Source organism: Podarcis melisellensis, assembly GCF_964234715.1.
Source record: "Podarcis melisellensis genome assembly, chromosome: 2".
Lineage (NCBI taxonomy): Eukaryota > Metazoa > Chordata > Lepidosauria > Squamata > Lacertidae > Podarcis > Podarcis melisellensis.
This window is the reverse complement of record NC_138529.1, coordinates 2,230,434-2,257,468: the sequence shown is the minus strand read 5'-3', so window position 1 is coordinate 2,257,468 and position 27,035 is coordinate 2,230,434. Positions and strand designations below refer to the sequence as shown.

General features: G+C 45.1%; 1 protein-coding gene and 1 long non-coding RNA gene across 4 annotated transcripts in view; one reads left to right on the top strand and one right to left on the bottom strand.

Annotated features, from left to right (window-relative positions):
- LOC309362600 lies at positions 1 to 26,565 on the bottom strand. 2 transcript variants are annotated; one of them, XR_014165027.1, is made up of 2 exons: positions 26,297 to 26,565; positions 1 to 294 (listed from the first exon to the last, which is right to left on the bottom strand). It is a non-coding gene; the product is annotated as an uncharacterized lncRNA (long non-coding RNA). The 2 variants fall into 2 exon arrangements; XR_014165028.1 differs by lacking the exon at positions 1 to 294 and adding an exon at positions 23,951 to 24,112.
- The window catches only part of LOC309362554 (LIM/homeobox protein LMX-1.2-like), an 83,584-nt gene continuing 59,097 nt past the window's right edge, over positions 2,549 to 27,035 (top strand). For both annotated transcript variants that reach the window (XM_081898170.1, XM_081898169.1), the window contains exons 1-3: positions 2,549 to 2,576; positions 12,473 to 12,559; positions 20,557 to 20,743. In XM_081898170.1, coding sequence (XP_081754296.1) covers positions 12,502 to 12,559; positions 20,557 to 20,743 — 245 coding nt within the window. In that variant the 5' untranslated portion in view covers positions 2,549 to 2,576; positions 12,473 to 12,501. The remainder of the gene's footprint in view (positions 2,577 to 12,472; positions 12,560 to 20,556; positions 20,744 to 27,035) is intronic.

Here is a 27,035-nt window from a genome sequence, read left to right as displayed (position 1 = left end):
TTTTTTTTTTTAATTAAATTTTATTTAACATAATTATTACAAAATACAAGCAAAATACATACAAATACATACATACACATTTTTTCAGATAGGTTTCTGATAGGCTGCCATGGATGTCTAATCAGAGGGCGAATGCTTACAAAATATGTCATTTTCACAGCACTGTTAACATTATCAAAAGGACAGCTATGTGTTGATCTCCTGAGAACTTCTCATCTGGTCTCTCAGTGCCAATAAATCCTTCTTCCTCTGATCGTCCTTTGCACGGCCCTGACTATAGTTCTTAGGTAGCCACTGAAAGTAAAGTTAACTTTGTCTCAGAATTAAAATCTGAGATGGTGGTACTATCACTATCCCATCCATGGGTGTAGCCAGGGGGCAGGGGGGGTGCTGCCCCGTCAATAAAAATCAACAAAAATACATAGCAAACTGAGGTTCTCCCCCCCCCCAACAAAAATCCTGGCTACACCCACGATCCCATCCTAATATGTATCAACTGCCCATATGGTGAATTGTCTATAATCTTCTCAGTGGGTTTTCTTTAAGCAGATGTTGTAAATCTCTTGTCTGCACTTTCCTGTATTATATTTAGACAAGTATTCCTGGGGATGAATGGGATGATCAAGCACATAGGTGGACATTTGAATAATTTTATAGCACTGCAGTTTGACAGATCAATCAGAAATCTTTTGAACAATTAGAAAGATGCCTCTCAACAGGCAGAAGCCTTTTTATGGTTATTGTAAAAGAAGTACATAAAAAGAAGAGAATCTTAATGAACAATTTGGGGTGGGGGGGGGCAGAACACTTTGCCATTTGGTTCTAAGTTAAGACCTGAGAAAATGCTTTAAAAGTAGCACACCACTGGTATTATTTGCCCAGTCCGTTTAAACAAAAGTATTTATAATACTTCAATAATTTGCTGGTGGGAGTGTAATTTACCCGGGTCCATACTGCACATGTGGTGGCATGGCCCATATATTCCCTTTGGGGAATTTCCCCCCAAACTATCGAATCCTGATCCAAAATTGATCTCTTAGTCATCTCCTGGGGGGGTAGAGTTAGTCAGGTGTGGAGGAAGGGTGCTTTGCAAAGGGGCTGGCAGGTAGGCAAAGCTGGCGAGCAGAGTGGACCAAAGCTGCAGCCCCTAGTATAAATAAATAAGTAATATTCCCAACTTTGACCTGGGGCTGCTTATAATATATTATACAGTCGTGAAAACCAAACAGTTGCCATTCCAAAAAGTGCAAAACCTTCCAAGTGGAACAGAACAGAATTGATTCAGTAGAAAGATGTCTTTCACAAAACAAACACCTTAACTGTCAAGGGTAAAGAGGTGCATCTTGAGCATATATGAAAAAAGATACAATAAATATGTTGGATGCCCCTCTAGGGGGAGGGAGTTCCTCCTGCCACAGCCTAGAAGTTCCACGATTTTAAGCAGGAGGGAGAGCTATTGTGTTTGCTGTGCACATTGCAAGACAGTTGTGCATGCATGTGGCTTCTTTCCCTACACAGAGATTATTTTAGGAGCAACACATTGTATCAGGAAGCATCGTCTGCCAAAGTAATGAGTATCTATTTACTACATTCATGCGCCACCTTTCCTCCAAGGCACTCAAATCAGTGTACATGAATCTCTTCCTCCTCATTTTTATCCTCAGAACAACTTTGTGAGGTAGGTGAGGCTGAGAGGCAGCGACTAGTCCAAGGTCACCCAGCAAGTTCCATAGATGAACGCTGGCCTTCCAAGTGCTAGTCCAATGCTTTCACCACTGCACCACGAAGGAAAGGAAATAACTCTGTGTGCGATCAGGAGGCACAGCTCCAGGTACCAGAATTGCCCACCGTATTGTTTTCCTCCTAGTCATAAAAACAATACCCCATCTGTCAGAATATCAAAGCGAGAACAATACTAAACTAATGGGCATGTGCCTTGTAGGGGGCCAGGGGGCTCCCAGAGTGACCTTGGGCCAGGCCCTGCATCTCAGCCTAACCTACTTCGCAGGACTGTTGTGGGGGCTAAAGGAGGAGGCAGAGAACCACGTGGGCCACCTGGAGCTCCTTGGAGAAAAGGCTGGGATACAAATGCAATTAATACAATAGAACAGTCTTTACTTGTTTGAAAGGGTCCCCGCTGAGGAGGGTGGAAGCCCAGTCCTTAAACTGTGCCTGCTGATTCCAAACACACCGGGAAGCCATAAAGGGAATATTTATCCCTGCTCTCCAAGGGACTTACTCCTAAGTAAGCGTCCACTGCTCTTCAGCCTGAAGCAGCAAGGGGCGGCTTTGAAGGACTGCCCTCCCTTCCTGATTCCTAGGAATGACAAGTAGGGGGGGGTTCAAGTGGGTGGAGGTCGCCCATGCATCCCTCCTGGCGCGCCCCTGGATGTGTCTGGAGTATTCACTTTCAGTTCCACCCCCCTTGCAAGCTTTAGACAATAGCGGGGGGACCCCCCACCCCATCATCTTCCCCCTCCCCCTCCTCCCTCTCCTTCTCCTCCTCCTCCTCCTCCTCTCCTTCGCAGCCGAAGGCAGAGCCGACGAGCAGAGAGGGAAACCAGCGCCGGAACCGGGTAGGTCGCGCGTTTGGCCGAGATCGAGAGCTTCGCGTCCGGGTGGGGGCTCCGAAATACGGAAAGCTGGGGGGGGCAGAAAGAGAGAGGATCTCCCGCGGTTTCGCCTCCAGGCTGTTCCTCGCTTCCCTTTCACCCCCCCGCCACTGGAGCGGTTCCTTACGAGAGAGCCTTGGAAATCCTTCCCTAAGAACAGGGCGAGGGTTCGGGTCGCGTCGCCGGCCTGGTCCATTAGAAGAGCGGTGGTGGTGGGGGGGGTTGATCTGGCTTCCACCCGTAAACTAAGTCCTCACCCACCCCAGAGTGTGCACAGGCTCTGGGTCTCTCCCCGCCACCTCCCAAGGGGGACCCCTTCAATGATCGACGGGAAGTTTTCTTAAGGCTGGGCAGGGAGCCCTTTAGATTGCACCTTTCGTTGAAAGGGGATCCCGCTGAACCGTGCGCGCCTCCTCTCCTAGAGCAGGATCTCGGGGTGATCCAAAGCGGCTGACTGGCAGGAGGCTCCAGGCAGAGGAGCGCGCGCCGGCAGAATTCGCTGTGGGACTCACCGCCACAAGGTCCGGCGACAGCCACGCACAAGCTCGGGTGGCTTTTAGAGGACTGATTCGTGGAGGATGAGGCGTCTCGTCGGCTGCTATTCAGCATGGCTTATAGGTTGTCAACAGGATCAGAGGCCTCGTCTCACTGAGTTGCAGGCGGGGCAGGGGGGAGGCAGCTGCAGGAAGGGGCTTTTGCGCTGAGCTGCCCAGAGGCGCCTGGTTGGGCTCTGCGACGCTGCGCTGGATGGACCTTGGGCCTCTTCTTCTGTGCGGCGGTTATGGAGTTTGGGGCGTCCTATTTGGCAGGGTGGGAGCGGGGAGGCGGGGAGAGTTGCAGCACAAGCCTAAGCACGCTTCCTCGAAAGGAAACCCTGCACTTTTCAGTGGGACTTTTTCTCGCGGAAGCGCGCCAAGGAACGCAGCCTTCCCGACCTGTCCATTTAGCGAATTAGGCTCGCTTAGGCTTGGTTGGGATTTCACTTTAAGTTTGCCTTTCAACCAGGTGAGCATCAGCTTCCAAGCAAGGGGCACCATCTACCCCATAGCTTGACGCGTCCCAAGTCCCGTCGGGGAGGCGACCGCTTCAGCCTCTCGTCTGGCAAAGCACGAGGACGTGGGAAATGCTTCCGTTAGGGTGGATCGTGCCCCTGGTTTGGGACGGAAAGGGGTCGGCTGGAGTGAACTCAGCCTGCTGAGCGTCTGCTAAGCGTCGAGGGTGATTTGTGTGAGAAGCTGCGGGGAAGGAGGACTGAGCACCATCCGCATGAGGCCGAGACTACTTGGGGAATGAAATCGAGAGGGAGAGAGAGAGAGAAAGATGGGACTTGCTTTTCACTCCTTAAAGAGTCCTAGCGAAGGGCACTCCTCCTCCTCACTTCCCAGACGCTTCTTGCCAGAGCAAAAACCGCGCTGCCTTGGGGTGGGGGGTCTATATACATACGATATATCATATATGTGACAAAGATCGGTATGTGACCGTCAGAGGAGCAACTGTGCATTGGCAGAAGTCTCTTTCAGTGAGTTTCTGTTTGCAACCGGGACAAATATTATTCCAGGGGCACGAATCGCAAACTTCTATTTATATCGCTGGATGCATTGATTTGTCCTAAAGTCATTCTCGCAAATAACGCAAGCATTTCAATATATAGTATACCGTTTGTGTGTGTGTGTTGTTGCGTGACTTGCTTGCGTGTCGCTACTGTTCTGACGAACCGGCTACTAAGCTGCCCGTGTCTTTAGGTAAGGAAGGTGAGCCTTGGCGCTACGACCCTTCAGTCATCATCCAAAGAGTTCTGCTGGCGCAAGGGTGTGAGAGAGAAATCCGATATATTATAAACGATGAAAAAATACCGTATAGCACCGCGCGCACGTGTGTTGGCATACCTGTGCCCTATTTTCTATGGCAGGGCGCTTCTCCACGTTCCTTCGCTTCCTGGGTTGGTCGGTCCCTGGATGCGCATCGGGACAAACAGGGAAGTTGCAGCGCGCCAGACTCCTTGTCGGACGGGCTCCTGCCATGTCGGTTATAGTTCTTTTAACTTAGATTTGAGGCGCATGTTGAGGACCAGTTGCGCATCCTCGTGTACTTAGTTCAGTTTATATCGCGCAGACAAACCCTGAACTCCTCGAGGTTGAGGCCGCTGCGTGCGCTTTGACTTCCTCGCTGCGTCGCCAAATAGGACCCTAGTAAAGTTATGTACCATGCAAAATACATACTGCTATACCTTTATGACGCACCTTCTAGAGTGCTGGTAAAAACAAAATCAGAGCACGATCCAGCCAAATTTATGCCTGCTCCTAAGCATACTTGCCTCGGAGTAAGTCCCAGAGAACTCGGCGGTGCTTTTTTCGGCTGATGCACAGCCAGCTGCACGACCCGGAGGCATTTTAAAAATCTAAAAAATCTCCTTGAAATAACTGAGAATGGCCTGGCTATTATGATTTCATATTTGAAGAAGCATAGGCGGGTTCACATATATCACCTATTGTTCACACATCGTCCGCGTCAACATGCAAAAAGAAGGGTTATCCTGCAGCGAGAAGCCTACGCTCCGCGCGCGTAAAAATTGGGTAGCTTCAATATGTGGATAAATGTTTGCCACGATTTCCTAGTATTCTATAGGGAATGTTATGTCTCAAGCCCCATCGATAGTCTCTGGAAGATCCAGTGATCAAAAAGGAATTTATTTTCAAGAGACATCTCAATTCTAAACACATCGTTTTACTTGTAAGTAAACTCTAGTCGAGTGTGATTTTTTAAAAGCCACCCACTCTTTCCGGCCTCCACCCCTCCCATAATAAACTTGTAGGCAGATTCCAGAACAATACATTGTGCGAGTCTGCTCTGGGGAGAACAATTCTGAAGACCTGCGCGGCGATCTGATACGTACTTACCTGCGAGTAAACCCCGAACCCAATGGGATTTACATCTGGTAAAACATGCAAATGCTTATCCTGTTAACCGTTTTGTTGTGTGATCTGAGTTCTGGAACTCTTAAAGTCATCAGGCGGCTATTGAGATAAATGGAATTTACTTGCAACTAGATGTAAATGATCGGCTCGTTAGACTTATTAAAACTTAATAACCTCGGTGTTAGACGCAATTGAAATCCATCGGCCTTGTGCGAAATATATTTAGCATCCGGATGTGTAGCAGCTTAAAGCAGTGCCGCCACTGATGCACAGCTGTCAACTTTTCCCTTTTTTAAGGGAAATTCCCTTATTCCGAATAGGATTCCTCGCAAAAAAAGGGAAAAGTTGACAGCTATGCATTGATGCCTTTTGACTCCGCTGGGTTTTAAAATATACAATGGTTTTAGAGTGCATTGGTCAATTAATTTTGGCAAGCCGCTAGGAAAGTCGATAGGTCAAGGTTTTGAATGTGATTTTTGAATGAAAAGCGGTATATAAATTTAATAAACTGTTATTATTGTTTTTCTTATTATTAATTTATTTGTTTGTTCTTGTATTTTGCATGAAGTTTTAATTTATTGTAATTATCTTTTGCTTGCTGTTGTGCTCTATATAAATGTATGGTGATGTAAAGTGTAAAATGTAAAGTGAAATTTAGTCATTCTACTTATTTGTATCTTACAAGAAACTCAAGGTTCTCCTCCTCCATTTTATCCTCGCGCGATCACATCAATCCTGTGAGATAGTTTAGGCGGAGAGATTGAGACTGTCCCAAAGTCACCCGGTGAGCTCCATGGCCCAATGGAGATTTGAACCCAGATCACACACACCCGCACCCGCTTCAATGCACCAGACTAACCACTGCACTAAGCTATTTTATTCTTGCTTCCTCCACCTCTGGAGCCTTTGCTGAAAGGCGATTTTATAAATGTGAAAAATATGTATATATACAAAGGGAGGGAAATCTGTATTTTCCTTTAAGTTCATTGTGGGCACGGACCGTTTGAAAACAACAACGTGCTTTATGTAGCGTAGACAGACCCACAAATGTATTAGTCTTTTAAGGTGCCACTTTAAGCATTATATTTTTCACAGCATGTCTTAAGTTAAGGTTGTCGAATCCAAACTGTTACTTTAAAAAAATTAACGAGAACCGTCAGCCCTTTCGGGCAAATACATAAAAATGTTGAAATGCCGCATCTCAAAATAATAACCTACAAAGTGTAACCCGCGTCGAAGCACAGAAGTAACTTTTAAAACCCAAAACAAACATCGGATTCAGAAAGTTGGTGCTTAACACAACGTATAAAGCGGGCTGGCTAACTAATACAAAATGAAAAGGAACCTAGCGGCAATTTCCCCCTATTCATGACAGAAAATGCCCATCTAATTGAAATGTACGACGCAACCTGTCTAGTGTCAACGTCTACTCAGAAGTAAGACCCACTGAGTTCAGGAGAAGTTACTTTTAAAGTAAGCGTGTATATATAAATATGACTTCATCCTCCGAAAAACTGGAAAGGAGGCGAGAGAGAGAGGCTTCTCGTTTTCCTAAAGACTCACAAACGCAACAATTAATGCTAAAGATCTCGCATCGCTTCCCTTTGGCCGAAGCGCCTGTTAGCGCAAAAAGCCTTGGAACAGAATCCACTCTCTTCTCCAGCCGTCCTTTGGGGGGGCGAATGGAGCACAGAGTTGTTCCAATTATTGTTGGTTGGGTTTGCTGGGAGGGTGGACTTTACCAAGCCCCTTTCCAAATAAAATACCTTTTTAAAAAAGGCGGACCAAATAGAGAGGGGGAAATTAAATTGCGCCCCAAAGTCGAGCACTGATGAGACCCGGCTAGCAGCGCCTCGGCCGCCGCCAGTCTCGGAATTGGACTCCTCGCCGCCGCGGAGGAGAGACGCTCGTGGAAACGCGGCTTCTCGCCCGGAGCGGGACATCTCTCCCGCTTGGTCCGGGCAGGCGCCGGGCCATCGCGGCGAGTCGGCGGAATGCAAGAGCCTTCCTTGGCCGTCCCCCTCGCCTCCCCTTCTAGCTTCCTCCCTCTCAAAATGAAAAAAAGGAGTCAAGATCCGGACAGGTGGGCGGGGGCAGCAGGGGGGCCCACAGGTCGAAGCGGCCGGCGAGCGCCCTAGATCACGACCCAGGTACCTGCCGGGGACACCCGCCCCCACCCCGTTCTCTGTGTCCCAATCCGTTTTCCAACTCCTCCTCTGCCTGTTCCTGAGACACCTTGGTCCCCACAGCTCTTGCTTCTTCCTGTCCAAAGCAGAGGAGGAGCAAAGTAGGATGCCCTCCCAGGTACTGAATGACAGGTAGAAGTAGCTGGTCAACAGAATCTGATGATATATTTACTGAGAAGTAAACCGGCAGAGGATTATAGTCTAAGGGCACAATCCTAACCAGGCCTATTTAATAAAAAAAAGACGGGAAAGGGTTTTGTTTTGTTTTGTTTTAACTTGGGCTGCAAATGGACCTTTAGTTCTTGTCTCCATGCAGTAGAATCAAAGTCGGGATGGAGAAACTGTGGCTGGCCAGATGTTTCTGGACTCCAGCACCCATCATGGCTGACCTTTGGTCCTGCTGGTGCAACAGCGTCTAAAGGGTCACAGGCTCCTGACCCCTCAGCTATAGGCTCCCATCTTGGCTGCGGCAATTAAGGCATTCCCTACTTCTAGCGTCTCTCTAAATTGGGGTGTTAAGAGCTACTAGTTGCACTCCTGAACTTCTCTCCCATTGGCCCCTGCCAATGATACTGCTTAATTGCGGAAGTGATTTCTAGGGACTAGGCAGCGAGCAGGAATGACAATGGCAAAATCTGGAACCCCCCACCCTGCCATGTTTCCCATGCCCTGCTCTTAGTCTTAGAGCAGGAATTTGCAGTTTGAGTGCTGGGATTACTCCTGAGAGTAATGAGAATTAAGAACATCAGTGAGGAATAAGCTCATCAAATTAGGAGAAACTCCTGTAAGCAGCTCCACTCACAGAGAAGGCCGCCCCACCGTATCTCTGTGTGATTTACTGTTCAGGCCAGTCTCCTTCCAGTTAGGCTCTGCTGTCCTTTCCCTGCATCAGGTGTGACACAGGAACTTCCAATCATTCCCAGAACAGAGACCCAGGGGGTGTCCCTCATTTCTCAGAAGCTAGAGAACCTGATCTAGGGAAAGGAACCCCCCCCCCCTCCTTTGGAAGGTTTGCCCTATGACCAGATCAGATGGTTGTGCTCTTATTTCCCCAGTCATCCATCCACATAGGCACAGCCTGGCACTCACAACGTAGTGCATCTCCTGCTTCTAATGGAGACACCAGCAATCCTCACCTACAACTCCAGCCTGACTGGGCAACTTCTCCTCTAGCCTGATGGCTCCCCTTGGCTTACTTTCATTTGTCATAGACGGAAGCAGTTTTGTCTTAGAGGCTTTGGTGTGGCCATGGGTGTCCAGACCTTAACCCTTTCAGATAGAATCCACTTTGAATGCCTTAAAACACTGGGCATGTGCAGAGTGTCACCTTCCCCTTACTGCTGTTGGCTGACTAAATTCAGCTCCTTCACACGAGGGGTTAGGGGACTGACTTTCAGGCAGCTGAAATCCCAGCAGCATTCCACTTTTAGAATAGCTTCATATTGTTATGTGCCACCCCAATTATCATTTATTAATTTCTAGGGTTTAGCGCCCCCCCCACACACACACCTATAACAATATTTTCATTTTGGCAGCCCTTATGCTTGTGCCATTCGCTGTGGCTGACATTTTGAAGAGGCTGTAATGTTAGGAAGGGAAGAACAAGAGCATGGATAAAGAAGATATTGTATAACGCTAAATTCATTTATTAGGTCTCTTTTACTTCCTTGGTTTTACCTCAGAAAGCCTGATTTATGCCCTTGTCTCTTACCTACCAGATTGTCATTTGCTTTTGCACCCCACTCTCAGTAATTCCCAAGGCCATTATCATAATTAGGGTCCCCAACTTTTCAACTAGCTCCTGTAGCTGTGTTTTTAATAGCAGCTCAGTCTGTGGAAATGAGCAGGTAATATGTTTCTCTTTGCTTTGAAAATCATCTCCAGCTAGTTCCTGCTGATCAAGCTGCTGTTGGCACACCTAAAAAGGTTGTCTGAAAAGTTGACAAATAATCTAATGATAACCTAATTATAATAATCTAATTATAACAAATAATCTAATTATAAATTATAACTTATTGTACCAGACACACACCTTAGGCTAGGAGAAAGTAGCTTGCTTGGTAAAGAAAGGTAAAGGGACTATTAGGTCCAGTTGTGACCGACTCTGCGGTTGCGGTGCTCATCTCGCTTTACTGGCCAAGGGAGCCGGCGTACAGCTTCCGGGTCATGTGGCCAGCATGACTAAGCCGCTTCTGGCGAACCAGAGCAATGCACGGAAACGCCGTTTACCTTCCTGCCTATTTATCTACTTGCACTTTGATGTGCTTTCGAACTGCTAGGTGGGCAGGAACTGAGCAATGGGAGCTCAACGCGTCGCAGGGATTTGAACCGCTGACCTTCTGATTGGCAAGTCCTAGGCTCTGTGGTTTAACCCACAGCGCCACCCAAGTCCCTAGCTTGCTTAAGGCCATCTATTAAAGAAGGAAATTTTTCTGAGTTTGTGCAGAATGCCTTTCTCTTCCTAATGAAGAATCACAGTTAGCATTCACACATCTGGCATGAGCAGGAACCATTTCTAGGTTTGAACCCACAACACGTATTTAAGAAGCTAAAGACAGATATCAGGTCCCACAAGTCATGTAACTAGTCACAGGAAAGTTACAAGGACTAACGACGTATTTTTAATTTGTTTGTATATTTCTGACCTTTCTATATTCCCCATCAACTAAGTCCTGTGGGTGGTTTACAAAATATTAAAAATAAGTTTTAAAAATACAGACTAAAAATAAACAATAAACCAATATCTCTATATTGCCAGCATAAAACTAACACAAGCAGAATATAAACCAATACAGTGGTACCTCGGGTTACATACACTTCAGGTTACATACGCTTCAGGTTACAGACGCCACTAACCCAGAAATAGTACCTCGGGTTAAGAACTTTGCTTCAGGATGAGAACAGAAATCGTGCAGCGGCGGCAGCAGGATGCCCCATTAGCTAAAGTGGTGCTTCAGGTTAAGAACAGTTTCAGGTTAAGAACGGACCTCCAGAATGAATTAAGTTCTTAACCTGAGGTACCACTGTATAAAACTAGTCTAAAAGCCAGCAAGGGGAAAAATACTAACTGGCATATTAAAAGGCACGAGTGGGGGGCGGGGGGAGACCATAACGGAGGCACCAGGTGAGCCTTTCTGGGGAAGGCATTCTATAACTGGGGCACCGCTATGCAGTGGTACATCTGGAGCTGGACCTCTGGGCTGAAATCCAGAGCCCACAGTCCAGAGGGTGGCAAATGGCAGCGGGAGTGGCAGCAAACAGGCACGAAACCAGCATCCAAGCTGTCATGAGCATACCATGGCCCAGTGAGGCTGATTTTGGGGGCCATAGCATCTTTTTTTCTTTTCTTTTTTGTAAGCCAGAGATGGGGGGGCCTGGCCAGGTATGTACATGGTTACATATATTTTTTAGTTTTCCCCCCTTAAGGATATCATTTTCTATAATAAAATGATGTATAGAGGTAAAGGTACCCCTGACCATTAGGTTCAGTTGCAGACGACTCTGGGGTTGCTGCACTCATCTCGCTTTACTGGCCGAGGGAGCTGACATACAGCTTCTGGGTCATGTGGCCAGCAGGACTAAGCTGCTTCTGGTGAACCAGAGCAGCGCACGGAATTGCCATTTACCTTCCCGCCGGAGCAGTACCTATTTATCTACTTGCACTTGACGTGCTTTGAAACTCCTAGGTGGGCAGGAGCTGGGACCAAACAACAGGAGCTCACCCCGTCATGGGGATTTGAACCGCTGACCTTCTGATCAGCAAGCCCTAGACTCTGTGGTTTAGACCACAGTGCCACCCGTGTCCCTAAAATGATGTATACTGTATTCCCAAGTAAATATGCACAACTCTAATTTATTCCTTTAGTCTAAAAGATGGTGCTGTTAAGTGAGTTTAAAACGGGAAACTGCATAAGCTCAAAGAGAATTCATTTTTCATCAGGGTTGGCAAACCATTGGGGAGGGGGTCTAATCATACCAGGAATATAGGAGCAGTTACAAAGCATGGCGTAACTGGGGGAAGAGAAAACAATAAATGTTAATTATGTACTGAAATAATACAAAGGAGGACCCAAGAAGTCCACGAAGCCTAGCATCTAAAACCATCAATTTGTGCATCAGGGCCACCACCCCAAAGGCCCTGTCCCCATGCCCACACACCACCAGGCAGGGGAACCTCAAGGAGGGCCTCTGGTGAAAGTCTTGAGTATGTATATGCAAGAGATAATCCTTCAGGTAACTTGTTTAGGGCTTCGTTTAAACATTGGAGGGCTCAGAAAAGAACTGGAAGACAATGTAGATGATGAAGCCCAGGTGTGATCATATCTACCAACAGATGGAGTCGGGTGGGGGGCATAGCTGGTCTGCTCATGTGCTTTTAAGGTGCAGAAGTCAGCAGGTGATGCTTTTCAGAGCACAGTGATTAATACTACCTACCTACAGTTGGCAACCCTAGAGTGAGATGGCATACATGGGGAGCTGTAAACACTCTTGTGTGTCATCAGAGGCACAGATGTCCCACTGCCAGAAAAAATTAAAAATAGCAGCCCCACTCCCAAATCCAGAACAGTATCCAAGAAAATACACTGAGACTACCTAACCCTTTTTGGAGTTACATTGTTGGCAAGCACTTGAGAAGGCAGAAGTTGGATTCCCAATTCTCCTTCATCCTGCTTGAGTCCAGCTGCTGCCTGTCAGCCTCCTTTGCCCTTATCTCTCTCTCTTTTTTATGACTAACTAAGTCTCTCCTCCTCCATGGCAGGTCCATCCTATGCTTGCCAGACCTGGAGGATGAAGACGGAAGAGGCTCCATCTTGTCTCCAGCAGGCCACGCCCGTCCTGGGCTATGGTGAGTTTCTTATCTAGGGAAGCGTGTGTGCAGCTCCACAGGTGGGGGGCAAATGCCCCACAATCCAGTGGTCTTGGCTGAATGTCTGCAGTGATACTCAGGCTCCAAGTAAGTGCTAGACGGGCCCTAGTATAGCATCAGCTTCAGAAAATCTTTCTTGGTTCTCTAGACTCTGGTTAAGGGAACAACAACAACCCAGACTAGGATGCCCTTTGCTAATCTAGAAGCAAACCTGCTACTTAATGTGAATTAAAGCTCACTGATGCAAAATGCAGAAAGGTTATTTTTGAAAAGCAACATCAGGACAGTGAACTTGAGTATATGTAGCATTCTCCTTAGATGTACAGTATTATGCTGACTGTTTTGTGCAAACACACACACACACACACACACATTGTTTTATCGCACTTTTGAATTGTTTTCATGAAATTATTTTTCATTGCCTTGAGGAATATAGCACCTTATATATAGAGAATCTACTATTATAATTAATACTCAGCAAACACATGACCACAGTAGAAATACAATGCCTATAACAAATTCAAAAAAAGGAATGTCAAGAAATGAAATGTGTAACCTTAATGACGCTTTTAGACCCATAAGGACAATAAAATACCAGTGGTGAATGTAATTATGTTTATAATGGATAACAACACAGGCTGTTTATCACTGACATCCTGATATAACCTGCTCATTAACGTCTAAGTTTACATAAGCCAGGATTTTTTAAAGGCAATAGATGGGTTTTCTTATTTCAAATGGCGTAGTCCTACACAGTTTCCTAAGTTTCTGCTGGCACAACCAACAAGTTTCAATGTTTTTCTCAATAATCATGATGGCTAAAAGTATTCTGAGGATGGGAAAACATCAGCATTCTGAAAACCATAGTTTGACTTTTGGAGCACTTCTAATTCCTTTGGAAAACAAAAGTGGTGCATTTACATTGATTTGTTGTTGTTTAGTTGTTTAGTCATGTCCGACTCTTCGTGACCCCCTGGACCAGAGCACGCCAGGCACTTCTGTCTTCCACTGCCTGCCGCAGTTTGGTCAAACTCATGCTGGTAGCTTCGAGAACACTGTCCAACCATCTTGTCCTCTGTCGTCCCCTTTTCCTTGTGCCCTCCATCTTTCCCAACATCAGGGTCTTTCCCAGGGAGTCTTCTCTTCTCTCTTTTTTTAAAAAAATAATATTTATTACTTTTCCAACAATTTAGACACTACAAAACAGACAATTCATTCTTCATTCATTTATTTCAACGACCTCCTCACACCTCCCTTTTTGTATTCCACTTCTGTTAATTGTTTCAGCAATTCCTTTCCATCTTCCTCTGTTTTCTATCCTATAATTATCTTAACATATTCTAACCTTATTTTTTCTTTTAATACTCTAATAATCTATTTAATTCCTTATAACATTTCTACTAAAGCCATATAACTTCATTCCCACATTTTTCTAACATTCGTTAATTTTACAATATTTCTGTAAATAGTCTTTAAACTTTTTCCAATCTTCTTCCACCGACTCTTCTCCCTGATCTCGGATTCTGCCAGTCATTTCCGCCAGTTCGATATGTCCATCAACTTCATCTGCCATTCTTCCCGGGTGGGTAAATCTTGTGTCTTCCAATACTTCGCAATGAGTATTCTTGCTGCTGTTGTCGCATACATAAAAAAAGTTCTGTCCTTCTTTGACACCATTTGGCCGACCATGCCCAGGAGAAAGGCCTCTGGTTTCTTCAGGAAGGTATATTTGAATACCTTTTTCATTTCATAATAAATCAACTCCCAGAATGTCTTAATCCTTGGGCATGTCCACCAAAGGTGAAAGAATGTACCTTCAGTCTCGTTACATTTCCAACATTTATTTTCAGGCAAATGGTAAATTTTTGCAAGCTTGACTGGTGTCATGTACCACCTATAAATCATTTTCATTAAATTTTCTCTTAGGGCATTACATGCCGTGAATTTCATACCTGTGGTCCATAACTGTTCCCAGTCAGCCATCATTATGTTATGTCCAACGTCTTCTGCCCATTTAATCATAGCTGATTTTACCATTTCATCCTGAGTGTTCCATTTCAACAGCAAGTTATACATTCTTGACCAATTCTTAATTTTTGAATCTAACAATTCTATTTCCAATTTTGATTTTTCCACCTGGAAGCCAACTTTTTTGTCCAAATTGTATGCCTTCATTATTTGGTAATAATGGAGCCAATCTCGCACTTTGTTTTTCAATTTTTCAAAACTCTGCAGTTTTATTCTGTCTCCATCTTGTTCCAGAATTTCCCAATATTTCGGCCATTTGGCCTCCATATTGAGTTTTTTCTGTGCCTTCGCTTCCATTGGTGTCAACCATCTTAGGGTTTTCTTTTCTAACAAATCCTTATATCTTATCCAAACATTAAACAGTGCTTTTCTAACAATATGATTTTTGAACGCTTTAAGTGCTTTTACCTTATCGTACCACAGATATGCATGCCAGCCAAATGCATTATTGAAGCCTTCTAAATCCAATACGTCAGTGTTTTCAAGAAGCAGCCATTCTCTCAGCCAGCAAAAAGCAGCTGATTCATAATAAAGTTTAAGGTCTGGCAGGGCAAATCTACCTCTTTCTTTAGCATCAGTTAGTATCTTAAATTTTATTCTGGGCTTCTTGCCCTGCCAAACAAATCTAGAAATATCTTTCTGCCACTTCTTGAAACAATCCATCTTGTCCAAAATTTGCAATGTTTGAAACAAAAACAACATCTTTGGCAACACATTCATTTTTATCACAGCAATTCAGCCTAGCAATGATAACTTCAAATTTCTCCATATTTCTAAATCCTTTTTCACTTCGATCCAGCACTTTTCATAATTATCCTTAAATAAATTCACATTTTTGGCAGTCATGTTAACCCCTAAATATTTCATTTTCTTAACCAGTTAGTCCTGTCTCCTCCTGAAACTTCTCTCTCTCATTCATGAGGGAGTCTTCTCTTCTCATGAGGTGGCCAAAGTATTGGAGTCTCAGCTTCAGGATCTGTCCTTCCAGTGAGCACTCAGGGCTGATTTCCTTCAGAATGGATAGGTTTGATCTTCTTGCAGTCCATGGGACTCTCAAGAGTCTCTTCCAGCACCATAATTCAAAAGCATCAATTATTCGGTGATCAGCCTTCTTTATGGTCCAGCTCTCACTTCCATACATCACTAATGGGAAAACCATAGCTTTAACTATACGGACCTTTGTCGGCAAGGTGATGTCTCTGCTTTTTAAGATGCTGTCTAGGTTTGTCATTGCTTTTCTCCCAAGAAGCAGGGTATCGCCATCTGCAGTGATCATGGAACCCAAAAAAGTAAAATATCTCACTCCCCTTCTATTTGCCAGGAGGTGATGGGACTAGTGGCCATGATCTTCGTTTTTTTGATGTTGAGCTTCAGACCATATTTTGCGCTCTCCTCTTTCACCCTCATTAAGAGGTTCTTTAATTCCTCCTCATTTTCTGCCATCAAGGTTGTGTCATCTGCATATCTGAGGTTGTTGATATTTCTTCCTGCAATCTTAATGATGAATTCTGCATAAAAGTTACCTAAATAAGCAGGGAGACAATATACAGCCTTGTCGTACTCCTTCCCCAATTTACATTGATATCAATTTAGACTGATATCTTGAGCTAAATAAGAAGGATCTCCTAGCACCTCTCCTGCCAGATACTGCTTCTGTTCTATATTGGATAACAAGGTCTTTTATAATGTTGAGGAGTTGTGGGGAAAATGCAATTCATGCATCCTTTATTACCCCCATTCTTAACAGTACAGGAACGCTGACCTTTCCACTCTCATGTGCAAAATATACAGCAGGGCAACTACCCCCATGAAGCCTATGCATCTTTACTCTGAAGTGGGGCTTACTCCTGAGTAAGTGTGCACAGGACTCCAGCTCATATTGCAAGCTTGGCTTGCCTATGCAAGCACTGATGAAGCCTGGGGGGGGGGGGAATATATCCCTCTCAGTAACTTTCATACAAACAAACTGAAGCAAATAATGCACGGGAGTACAGAGACCTTTGAAATGGCATCTCTGGGACAATTATGCCAGAGAGTTTCCACTAAAGCAGCAAACCTCGGCATTTTGCCGTTAAATAAACTGGAATAATGCTGCATAAGAGAGGGTTGTTTTCTTGAGCTCAAACCAGCTCCATTTCTTTATGACTTTTAATTTCAGTATGATTATAGGCATGTGCATGCGGAAGATGTGGGTGTAAAGGCAATGAGAAGAATGAGAACAAAAGTCCTTGCTCCCAGATATTACATTGGCCCCCTACCTGCCCTGATTGTGTGTGTGTGTGTGTGTGTGTGTGTGTGTTCAGCATGCCAATCCAAGGAAGAGAGATCTGCTGCAAGTGCTGCCCAAGTGAGCCTGCAAGGAATTGTAAAGGCCCTTTTGGTATAACTGGTGGTGATACTTGGGTTGTGCTGGAATCCCAAGCTCTTGATTCACTGCAACTTGAATTGTTTTATGAAATTGATGTGTGTGGAGAAATCAGAAGTCTAGAAATGGAGACGGGGACTGATATAATGCAAAGGAAAACAGTGCTCCCCACACTTTTAAGAGTTGCATAAAAGAGGGAATTTTGAAAGGTGCTCCCACTCACTGCAATAAGATTATCAAGAGACTGCAATCAAACCAGAAAAAAATTAAGCTGAACATTGCGATTCAGGACTTTGTTCTTTTGCTCCAAAAATTCATGGGATTATAACAGTCACCAATCTTTGGATAAATCTATCATATGTTCAGAGCAACTTATTTGTCATATTTTATGTATTCTGGTGCTATGTTAACCCTTAAACATCTTTCAAAATTTCAGCAAATCACACTATACTCAGTGTGGCCTTCTTAGAAAACATGCATGTCTCAGTGTTTAAGCAGACCAAAACTGCAACCCTACAATCACTAACCTGAGAGTAAGTCCCATTCAGCTCAATGGAGCTAATGTCGGAGAAGACGTGTAGAATTACATTGTTAAGTTTGCTTTTCTAGATAAAATAACCATGAAGTTTTCATCTGAATTTGAAATCCCCTCTTTTTAACCTGGTAAGGGTTTTTTCAAGGCTTAATTTTTATTTTTTAAAAAAAGATACATTTAAATTATAGCCTGGAAAAGAGGAAACTGAGAGTAGATGTGATAGCCATCTTCAAATATCTTAAGAAGTGTGACATGGGAGACAGAATATGCTTGTTTTCTCCTGCTCTGGAGGGTAGGACTTGAACTAATGGCTTCAAGCTACAAGAAAGGAGATTAAACATTTGGAAAAACTTCCTGGCAGAAGGAGATGTTTGACCGAGGAATGGTCTCCCCTGAGAGGTTGTGGTCTCTCCTTCCCTGGAGGTTTTTAAGCAGAGGTTGGATGGCTACCTGCCATGAATGCTTTGAGATTGCAGGGGGGTTGGACCAGATGACCCCCAGGGTCCCTTCCAACTCTGCAATTCTACGATTCTATGAAGGGAGGGAGCAGATCCTATGCTGTTGGTGTGTTCTGGTCCCTCCTCACTTCCTTCATAAACTACATCTTATCTCCACCCTAATAACCATCCAGCTAGATCATTGCAACTTTCTGTCCCTTGAAGACAGTCAGGATGCCGCAGCTAGTATCAAACCGTGGCTCTGTGGGCCATGTGACACCAACCCTTAGGGAGTTGCCCTGGCTGTCTATATGCTATGGTTTTGATTTTGGTCTACAAAGCCTCATACAGCACAGGACCCAAACACTTGAAAGAGCATCTTTCCCAGTACATCCCTCCTTGGGCCTTGAAAATGAGCCGGGGAGGCTCTGCTAGTAGCACTGGCAGCAGCATTGCCCAGCTGCTGATGACAAGGGACACAGACCTTCCCCACTGTGGTATCCAATTGTGGAACAAGAGACTAAGAATGTAAGGAGGCAGCCATTTCCATCCCGTCCTATGTTTACCACAATCAGCACTGCTTCTGTTCCACTGCAGTTCAGATTCCACTGAAATCTGTTATATGTCTTGCTATCCACTATGGCCAAAACTATCATGATTAATTACTCAATCAGTTTCAATACATTTCAGTGGAAAGGAAACATCAAAGACATCAACATCTTGGAGGCTGTTTTCCACTGTCAGTTTATTTTATTTTAATGTTATTTTTTTGTGACGCTTTAAAGGTTTTTTTTGGTAATTTTACTGTACAGTATCATTTTATATTATGTCATATACTGTGGTCTTCAGATGAACTGCAATTTAGAAGGGAATTAATGATAACAGTAACAACAGCAACTGCAGGTTAGGCAGAGTCTCTCTGGGGTTCCAGGCAGGCTTCTCTCCCAGCCCTCCTCCCAGCAGGTGCCACCGGTGTGCAAAGCCTTACTACAGAGCCATGGCTCCTCTCCAGCACCGAGATGGCAGCACACAGCATCAATCGAGTGCGAACACATGCACTCACACATACAAGCAGGGAAGCCCAAAAGGAAAGGAAGTGCGGCAACAAGACCCAGCAACCTCCACACTGAAGATGATGACATGCACTTGGCAGCAGCTTAGACTCCCTCACTGCCTCAGCCCCAAGCCACGTCCAACACGCTGGAGAGGGTGTTTATGACCCACCTGCACTTACTTCCTTATCTGTTGCAGTCCATGCTAGGAAGTCTTTGAACGGCTGCCATAGATTGATGCACAGATAATCCTGATCAACTCAAGCAAGACATTTAAAAAGTTATCTCCTATTTGAAGTGAGGTATATCCTGCTTAAGCCAAAGTATCCGGGGTGGTAGAGAGGGCTGGAAATTGACTGAATGGATGAAGCAGGGTCAAAGATGCGCAGTAGTGACTCTTACACAAGCAAGAGCATTGTAAAGAATGGAGTGTGGGGAATCTGCAAGGAAATTCTCTGAGCTTCAAGAAGCAGAAGGACATTTTTATTTATATTCTTGGGATTGGTTTTTTAAAAAGTTTTCTAAACTATGAAGGGATGTATGTTTTCAGGATAAGGGGAAACTTCTTAAAAATGATATTTGGGATTCAAAAAAATAATCAGATTGATTGCTAATATAAGTAAAATTTTATAAATAGTGGAATGAGCTATGAGGGCAATTGGTATTATACCCATTTTACAGAAAGAAGAACTGTAGATGAAAAACTTCCTTCATGTAGGACTATGGAATATTTCCCATTGTAATGACAGCAGTATAAAACACATATTATATGGATAAAATATTTTAAATGCTCTGTTACCTGTTGAGTGCTTTTGGGATGAGGCAGGTTAAAAAAATTAATCATTAACGTTCAAATATTGTTTGTTTGCTAAATTTATATTCCTTGCTTCCTCCCAAAGGTGGCAAACATGTAAATAACAGAATACAGTACAATTAAAATGTCTAAAAACAGTTTTAAACAATATTCTAAAAACAGATTAAACCCTTTAAAACAACACTTAAAAACTAAACAAAAACTGGGGTTTTTGTTTTTTAAAACCACCTACTCTCACAGCTAATAATTTAAGAGTTGCCAGGAACAGATCTTTCAGCCTCCAATTGCCTGGGTAAAAATGAATATTTCTAGATTTTTCCTAAGTTAATGATGAGGGAGTTGGACCACCGTTCCGATGAAGGTCACTCCACAGTTGGGTTACCACTATTGAGAAGTATTGAATGTTCGAAACAACGGAATGACTTCAAAGTCACAGAATCCAAGTATGAACCAAACTGCAACATATAAGCTCCAACTATAGTGGGGGGGGGGGAGAGAGAGAGTACGATTATACAAGTTGCACCATTTGCATGCAGATTGTGGGTTCTTTTCAGCAATGAGTTCCTGGGGCATGAACCACCCGAGTGTTCTGTTGCAAAAGCATCCCCAGGCCGGGTATCCCAGCAGGTCACGCCACAGACCCACAACACACCAGGCCTCCCTGTTTCTTTGTAAACTGATCTCATTGATGAGGAGGACCTTTGAGTTTTGCAATTCATTGTTGTTGTTGTTCCCTGCCATCAAGGCTCAGAGTCCAAAATGCGGGAGGTTTGTGCTGGCTGCAACACCCCGATCTCCGACCGCTTCCTCCTGAGGGTGAATGAGCGTTCGTGGCACGAAGGCTGCTTGAAGTGCGCCGCTTGCCTGCAGGCTCTCTCCGGCACTTGCTACTGTCGCAACCGGCAGCTGTATTGCAAGCATGACTATGAAAAGTAAGTGTCTGGCACCTTTTGATTTCTACCCCTGTGGCTTGGCAGAGCAGGCTGAGGTGGGGAATGGTCAAGGGAAAGATGGACCCAAATAACTTTGTTACCTGGGCGGTCATTTCTGTAGTCACTAGTTAGTTAAATATCCACCGTCATAGTGGAACTGGGCAGGCATTGTCGTCCTATTGGCTGCCATGAACATTGCTGTGATGTCACAGAAGGTCAGAATAGTCCAGAGCTGGGCATCTAAGGGGGACGTGAAAGACCTCGGCGCTGGAATTCTAGATCCAAGTAATATGTTTCATTGAACTGTTGGTGCAAATCAGTTTATTTATTGTGGAGAGCTTTTGTCAGCTATTTTATGGTGTGGTTAAAGTTTGTATCACATGTAGGCTCAGAGATGTAATCTTTTCTTATCATGATCTTATTGCCATGTGATAGGTGAATTGACTGTGAACAGGTTGCTAAAATCCATTATGAGATCAGGATTAAAGAACAACTGTGTATTCAGCTGCAAAATAAATCTAAATTCTACAAACAGAAAATAAGTCATGCATGTTGAATATAATTGCTTTTTAAAAAAACCTTATTTTTGGATAATTTATTCTGCTGCCTTGAACATGGTTTTTAAGGAACAGTTTGGCACACTGGGGAATAATGTGCATGTGGATGGCAGGAGAGCAAGGAGACACCCCCAGGCTTCACTGCCTGCCCAGGAGAGCCAGAAACACCCCCTTTCATTAACAAAAATGAAAAGGATAAAGTAGCATGATTCCATGTCAGACACACAGAGTCTGTGTTTGCCAGTGGCGTAGCGTGGGGGGTGCAGGGGGAGCCGGCCGCACCGGGCGCAACATCTGGGGGGGCGCTAATCTAGTGGAAGAGACTCGAGTGCTAAAATCCATGGGTTAGGGGGCGCAAATTACTTGCCTTGCCCCGGGTGCTGACAACCCACACTATGCCACTGGTGTTTGCACAGCAAACCCCTGGATTCATTAAATGTATACAGGGTTGATGATAGCTAGCTAAGCGGTAGCACTGCATAGGTAGGGTGAATTATTATTGCCAGGACACAATGCTGGAAGATGAGTCAGCACCAGAGTGATGCTACTGCAACTCGGAGAAAGGCAGCAGCTGCGGTGCAACAGCTTAAGGTGCCCAGACTCCGGGTGGATCAATCAGCAATATTCATAGCAGGAATCCTGGGGTTTTTTGTTTTTCCTTTATGGGAGGGAAGGAAGGCAGAGCAAAGCGGAGCACAAGGAGTCTATTATTATTATTATTATTATTATTATTATAAAAAAAGCTTTGTATATCGACTCTTCCCCTATATATATATATTTCTCTATCTGTGTGTGTTTTCTTTTTGTAAATCTACCAAAGAATAAAATAAAATATAATCTGGATTAAGGGGTTGTTTCAGGACAGTGGAGGGTTATTGTATTTTTTATATTCTGTTGGGAGCCACCCAGAATGACTGGGGAAACCAGTCATAAATAATAAACCAGTCATAAATAATAAATTATTATAATATGATGATGATGATGATGATGATGATGCTGATGATGCTGTGTGTGCTGTGTCCTGCTGGTGCCGCGGTGGTGGCCCTTGCCCTTCTTCTGATAGGAAACGCTCTGCAGGAGAAGACCCAAAAAAGGGGGGGTACAGAAGGGGCGGTTGGCGGGGAGTGAGCAATGCCCCTATTTTCATCTGAGGAATGCTGGAGGGTGTACACCTTGTACATTTGAAAAAGGGTGTGAATTTGAGAACAAGCAATACTTGTGCTTCCCTATACAGTCATACCTCAGGTTGAAGTTGCTTCAGGTTGAGCGCTTTCGGGTTGTGCTCCGTGGAACGTGTTACTTCCGGGTTTTGTCGCTCGCACATGCGTAGACAGTCGAAAAGATATCACGCGCATGTGCAGAAGTGGCAAAGCGCGACCCACGCATGCGCAGACACGGGTTGCGTTCGCTTCAGGATGCGAATGGAGCTCCGGAACGGATCCCATTTGTATCAAGAGGTACCACTGTATGACATTTCCTCTCAAGAATTACCAGGCCCATAATTCCTTGTGCACAGGCGGCAGGGCAGGAGCAACAAAACACTGCAATAAACAGGACCATTGATCTCAGGTACAGAGGAAGCTAGTGCTACTGGGAGGATGTACAGGCCCAACGTATATATGACTAAAACCCACCTCAAGGGGTCGTTGTGGGGACTGAATGAGGAAGGGGAGGACCCTTTGCCTTCCCTTCCCTTCCTCTCCCTTTTTACATTGGCCTTCCCTTCTCCCTTTTCTGGCCCCAGTCTCACTATACATTTAACGCATATTCAATGCACATTTAAAGTACTTATTACCCCCCCCCAAAGCATTGTAGGAATTGTAGTTCACCCCCCACAGGGCTATTGCACCCTTAACAAACTACAGTTCCCAGGACTCTTGGGGAGAAGCTGTGTAGTTTAAATATGCATTGAATGTATGGTGTGGACATGATCTCTCCCCCCCCCCCCCGAGTTTAGATTGAGTGCTGTTTGGAGAAAGGACCTCTCGTTTTCTTCCCCCTTCACATTATCTGTAAAGTGCAATGAGCATTTACAATCATGAAAGATTATTGATATTTCTTTCCCCTATTCCCTGCAGGAAGACCTTTGCCAACCAGTTAATAAAACCAACCCGTTTTGCAAACGGCCTTGCAAAAGCTCTGTTTTTATGGATTCCTAATGGAGGACTTTTAGATAGCAACTTCAAAAACTAACAGGGAGCAGGGAGCTCCCCCTGCCCCGTTGCTTTTCCTTCAGCACTTTAGCGATAGCGATAAGCTGGGGGAAGCCTGTGCTGACTGCTCACGCTTAGCATGTTTTGGAATGATTAACCAGCCCTCCAGACCCATTACCTTCTGCTGCTGGGCTGCCAAGTGTCAGGCCTGAGCATACAAGGCTGGAGGATTAGAGGGGGAGGATTAGATCTCCCAACAACACCGAGCTTTGATCGCAGCTGCAGAAATCAGAAAGCAACCAAACCAAACAAAGCCTCCTGGTCCACCGAGCTCCACACTCCTGTCCGTTACAGAGGAGTATCTCAGAGAGGGTACATACTTTGGGCTTTCTGCTTCAAGAGCTTCTCCAAAGCTTGCTCAGCAAGACCTGCCAGGAACTCTCCCACCAAAACCAGAATTTTAAAACATAGGAAGTTGCCTTATACCGAGTCAGACCATCGTCCCATCTCCCTAGTTTACTGGCAACAAATCTCCAGCTCCAGCCGGAAATGTCTAGGGTTCGAATCTGGGAGGTTTTGTGCACAACCCCAGGTCTCTGCCAATGAGCTTAGCCCTTCCCTTATTCAGTCACGTTGCTCTGCAGCTGCACCCATGAGAACTGAATGGAACAGGAGAGTAATATTAAGCGTCAGCGGGCTGAAATCATTTATCGACAGCTGCCCATCCAAGAAGAGAAGAAGAGTTTGGATTTGATATCCCGCCTTTCACTCCCTTTAAGGAGTCTCAAAGCGGCTAACATTCTCCTTTCCCTTCCTCCCCCACAACAAACCCTCTGTGAGGTGAGTGGGGCTGAGAGACTTCAGAGAAGTGTGACTGGCCCAAGGTCACCCAGCAGCTGCAGGTGGAGGAGCGGAGACGCGAACCCGGTTCCCCAGATTATGTGACTACCGCTCTTAACCACTACACCACACTGGCTCTCCAAGGATCCTAAACTCCTGTAGAAAATAAAGTTCCAACACTAAAGTGTTAAAAAACAGACCAAATCAAGCAAATAGATACATAAAATCTAAATAAAATCAACAACAAACAATGATATTATCAGGGATGAATAAATAAGGATACCACTAAGAGAAAGAATTCTCCAGACATCTTCTGCAGACTGTGGTGGGGGAAGAGAAAGCTGGACCTTAAGGCAGGAGTGGGGGATTGGATCTGGCCAAAGGGGCAGATTCAGAAGAAGGCAACTTTGGCAAGGGGGCAGAACATTCCACCTGACGGTCACATGACATCCTCCAATGTCAGGTGACTGAAATGTCAAAAGAAGAATCGGGAGTGCACTTAGCTCCTGAGTTGCCCCTTGCAGTCCTAGCTTGAATTGAAGCCAGGGCCACAAAGCAGCTAGTCAGGAAGAATTGCAAGATTGTCTTCCTGAGTCCTCCTTTTCAGTGGGTTGTCTTTCACTGAGACACAGCTTTCAGAAGTGGTCCAGTGCACTTGGGAGAGGTGGGAGCTGCCGGGTGGGAGCAGCCGTTGCCAAAAGCAGCACAACAGCAAAAGGCACCAAATTAAAACACTGCTTCACTCCAGCCAAAGTGTCAGTGCCTGTCCGTCAATGGAATGAATAAATGGATTTTCCAATCATAGCCGTCGGAGCCGGATATGCTAGTTAGGTTTAGGGATGCCAGACTCATATGGGTTGAAAGGAACATATTAAATAAAGCAATGCATCCCAATGGCCATTCTCTGCCATTTATTTTAATACATCCCTGGGCTGGAGAACCAAACTCCCTTACCCAGCCAATACTTGTTCCTGTCTTCTTCACAGTAAAAGGCCTCTCAGTTGACAGATCTCTCATGCCCGTCCCTGCCATACCCAACACATGATGGAGGGGGAGAGTGCATAGCCTGGGCACACAGCAACAGATAATTCCATCTTCAGCACAAACAAATCGCATGGAGAGTTTCTTGATTAACTGCACATTTACAGGCCATAGTGGGAGAGAGGCTCATGCGGATAGAGATGCAAGCAGCCATCGGAGAGAGCTGACCTCTTTACCTCTCTATTAAGCACATTGGAAGAATGTTAAGTAGTAGCTTGCATCAAGTGTGACAGGGATGCCGTGAAATGCACCGAGGACCCCTAGAAGGGCTGATAAACACTCACACATTGCTGTGCAACCCCTTTATGTTTGTTAGCTGTGTTTGAGGGTCTTTCCAGACTATTATTTTCATTATTTAACAGGAATATTTAACATTATTTAACAGGAAATTGGCAGCCCATCTTTGTCATTTCCCAGATGCAACCACGACCAGGGAGGGAGGGGGGAAACAGTGGAGTATCATTGAAACAAATCTGGGAATCCAGTTCTGCCGGGGGTTGGCAGCCACAGCTTCTCCTGCTGATTTATGCCATCCACACTTCTGTTGACGGCTCCTTTGGCTGCTGGGAGAAGGATGACTTCAGGGAAGCCTCACAATCAGGAGGGAGGGGAGACAGACTAAAAGGAGATGGGGGCAAGACTAACCCAGAGAAGCTGTGGCAGTTTGGTTTCTCTCTTCGATCCATTGATTATGTACAAACTAAAGAGCAAATATTCAAGCTCCAGCAGGTCAAACCTCATGAATCCTCTGCTCAAGGCTGGATGCCTCCTAGGTCTCCTTCCCCTTCTCTCTGCTATCATCCTATAAGGACTGGCTGGATTATTCTGCAAACTACATGGTGTGGTTGGTATGTTGCTTAATGGGTCTGACAAGACCTCTTGAGCTGATAGGCAAAGTCTCTGGATTTCCATCTGGCAGCCCCAAACAGATAACTATCAGTCATAGAGAAAGGGCTACTCACCTGTTTCAGAGGAATACCTCTTCCATCTTCTCCTGGTGTCCCAGGAACTCATCCAAAGCACAGCAAGTGTGGGAAATTCATCTCCTTTAGAGCGTAGGTAGAGCAGGGGTGAGGAACCTCTGGCCCGTAAGCCAATGGGAGGCAGTTTCCAAGTCTAGTCACCTTCTCGGGGGGATGTTTTGGAGGGGTGGGGCAGCTGTAGAAGGTGCACACTCTAGCTGAGCGCTATATGCAGGCTACCCAGGCAGATTGCCACCAGTTGACCTGAGAACGTCTCTGACCCTTTCAGCTGTGTTATGATGATGTCAGCACCTGTCCCCATGGCTACTGGTGATGCCACAAATGACACGTGGCCACATGGGCCCACAATTCAAGTACAGTGGTACCTCGGGTTACGTACGCTTCAGGTTACAGACTCCGCTAACCCAGAAATAGTGCTTCAGGTTAAGAACTTTGCTTCAGGAAGAGAACAGAAATCGTGCTCTGGCAGCGCAGCGGCAACAGGAGGCCCCATTAGCTAAAGTGGTGCTTCAGGTTAAGAACAGTTTCAGGTTAAGAACGGACCTCTGGAATGAATTAAGTACTTAACCCAAGGTACCACTGTATTTAATTAAGCCAGCCCTCCAACATTCCTTAGATGAAAATAGAGACATTTCTCCCCCCCCCACAACTGACCCTCCTTGACCTCCCATTTTTTGTCAGTCCCCACCCCCACCCGCAAGCATTTTCACCACCACTT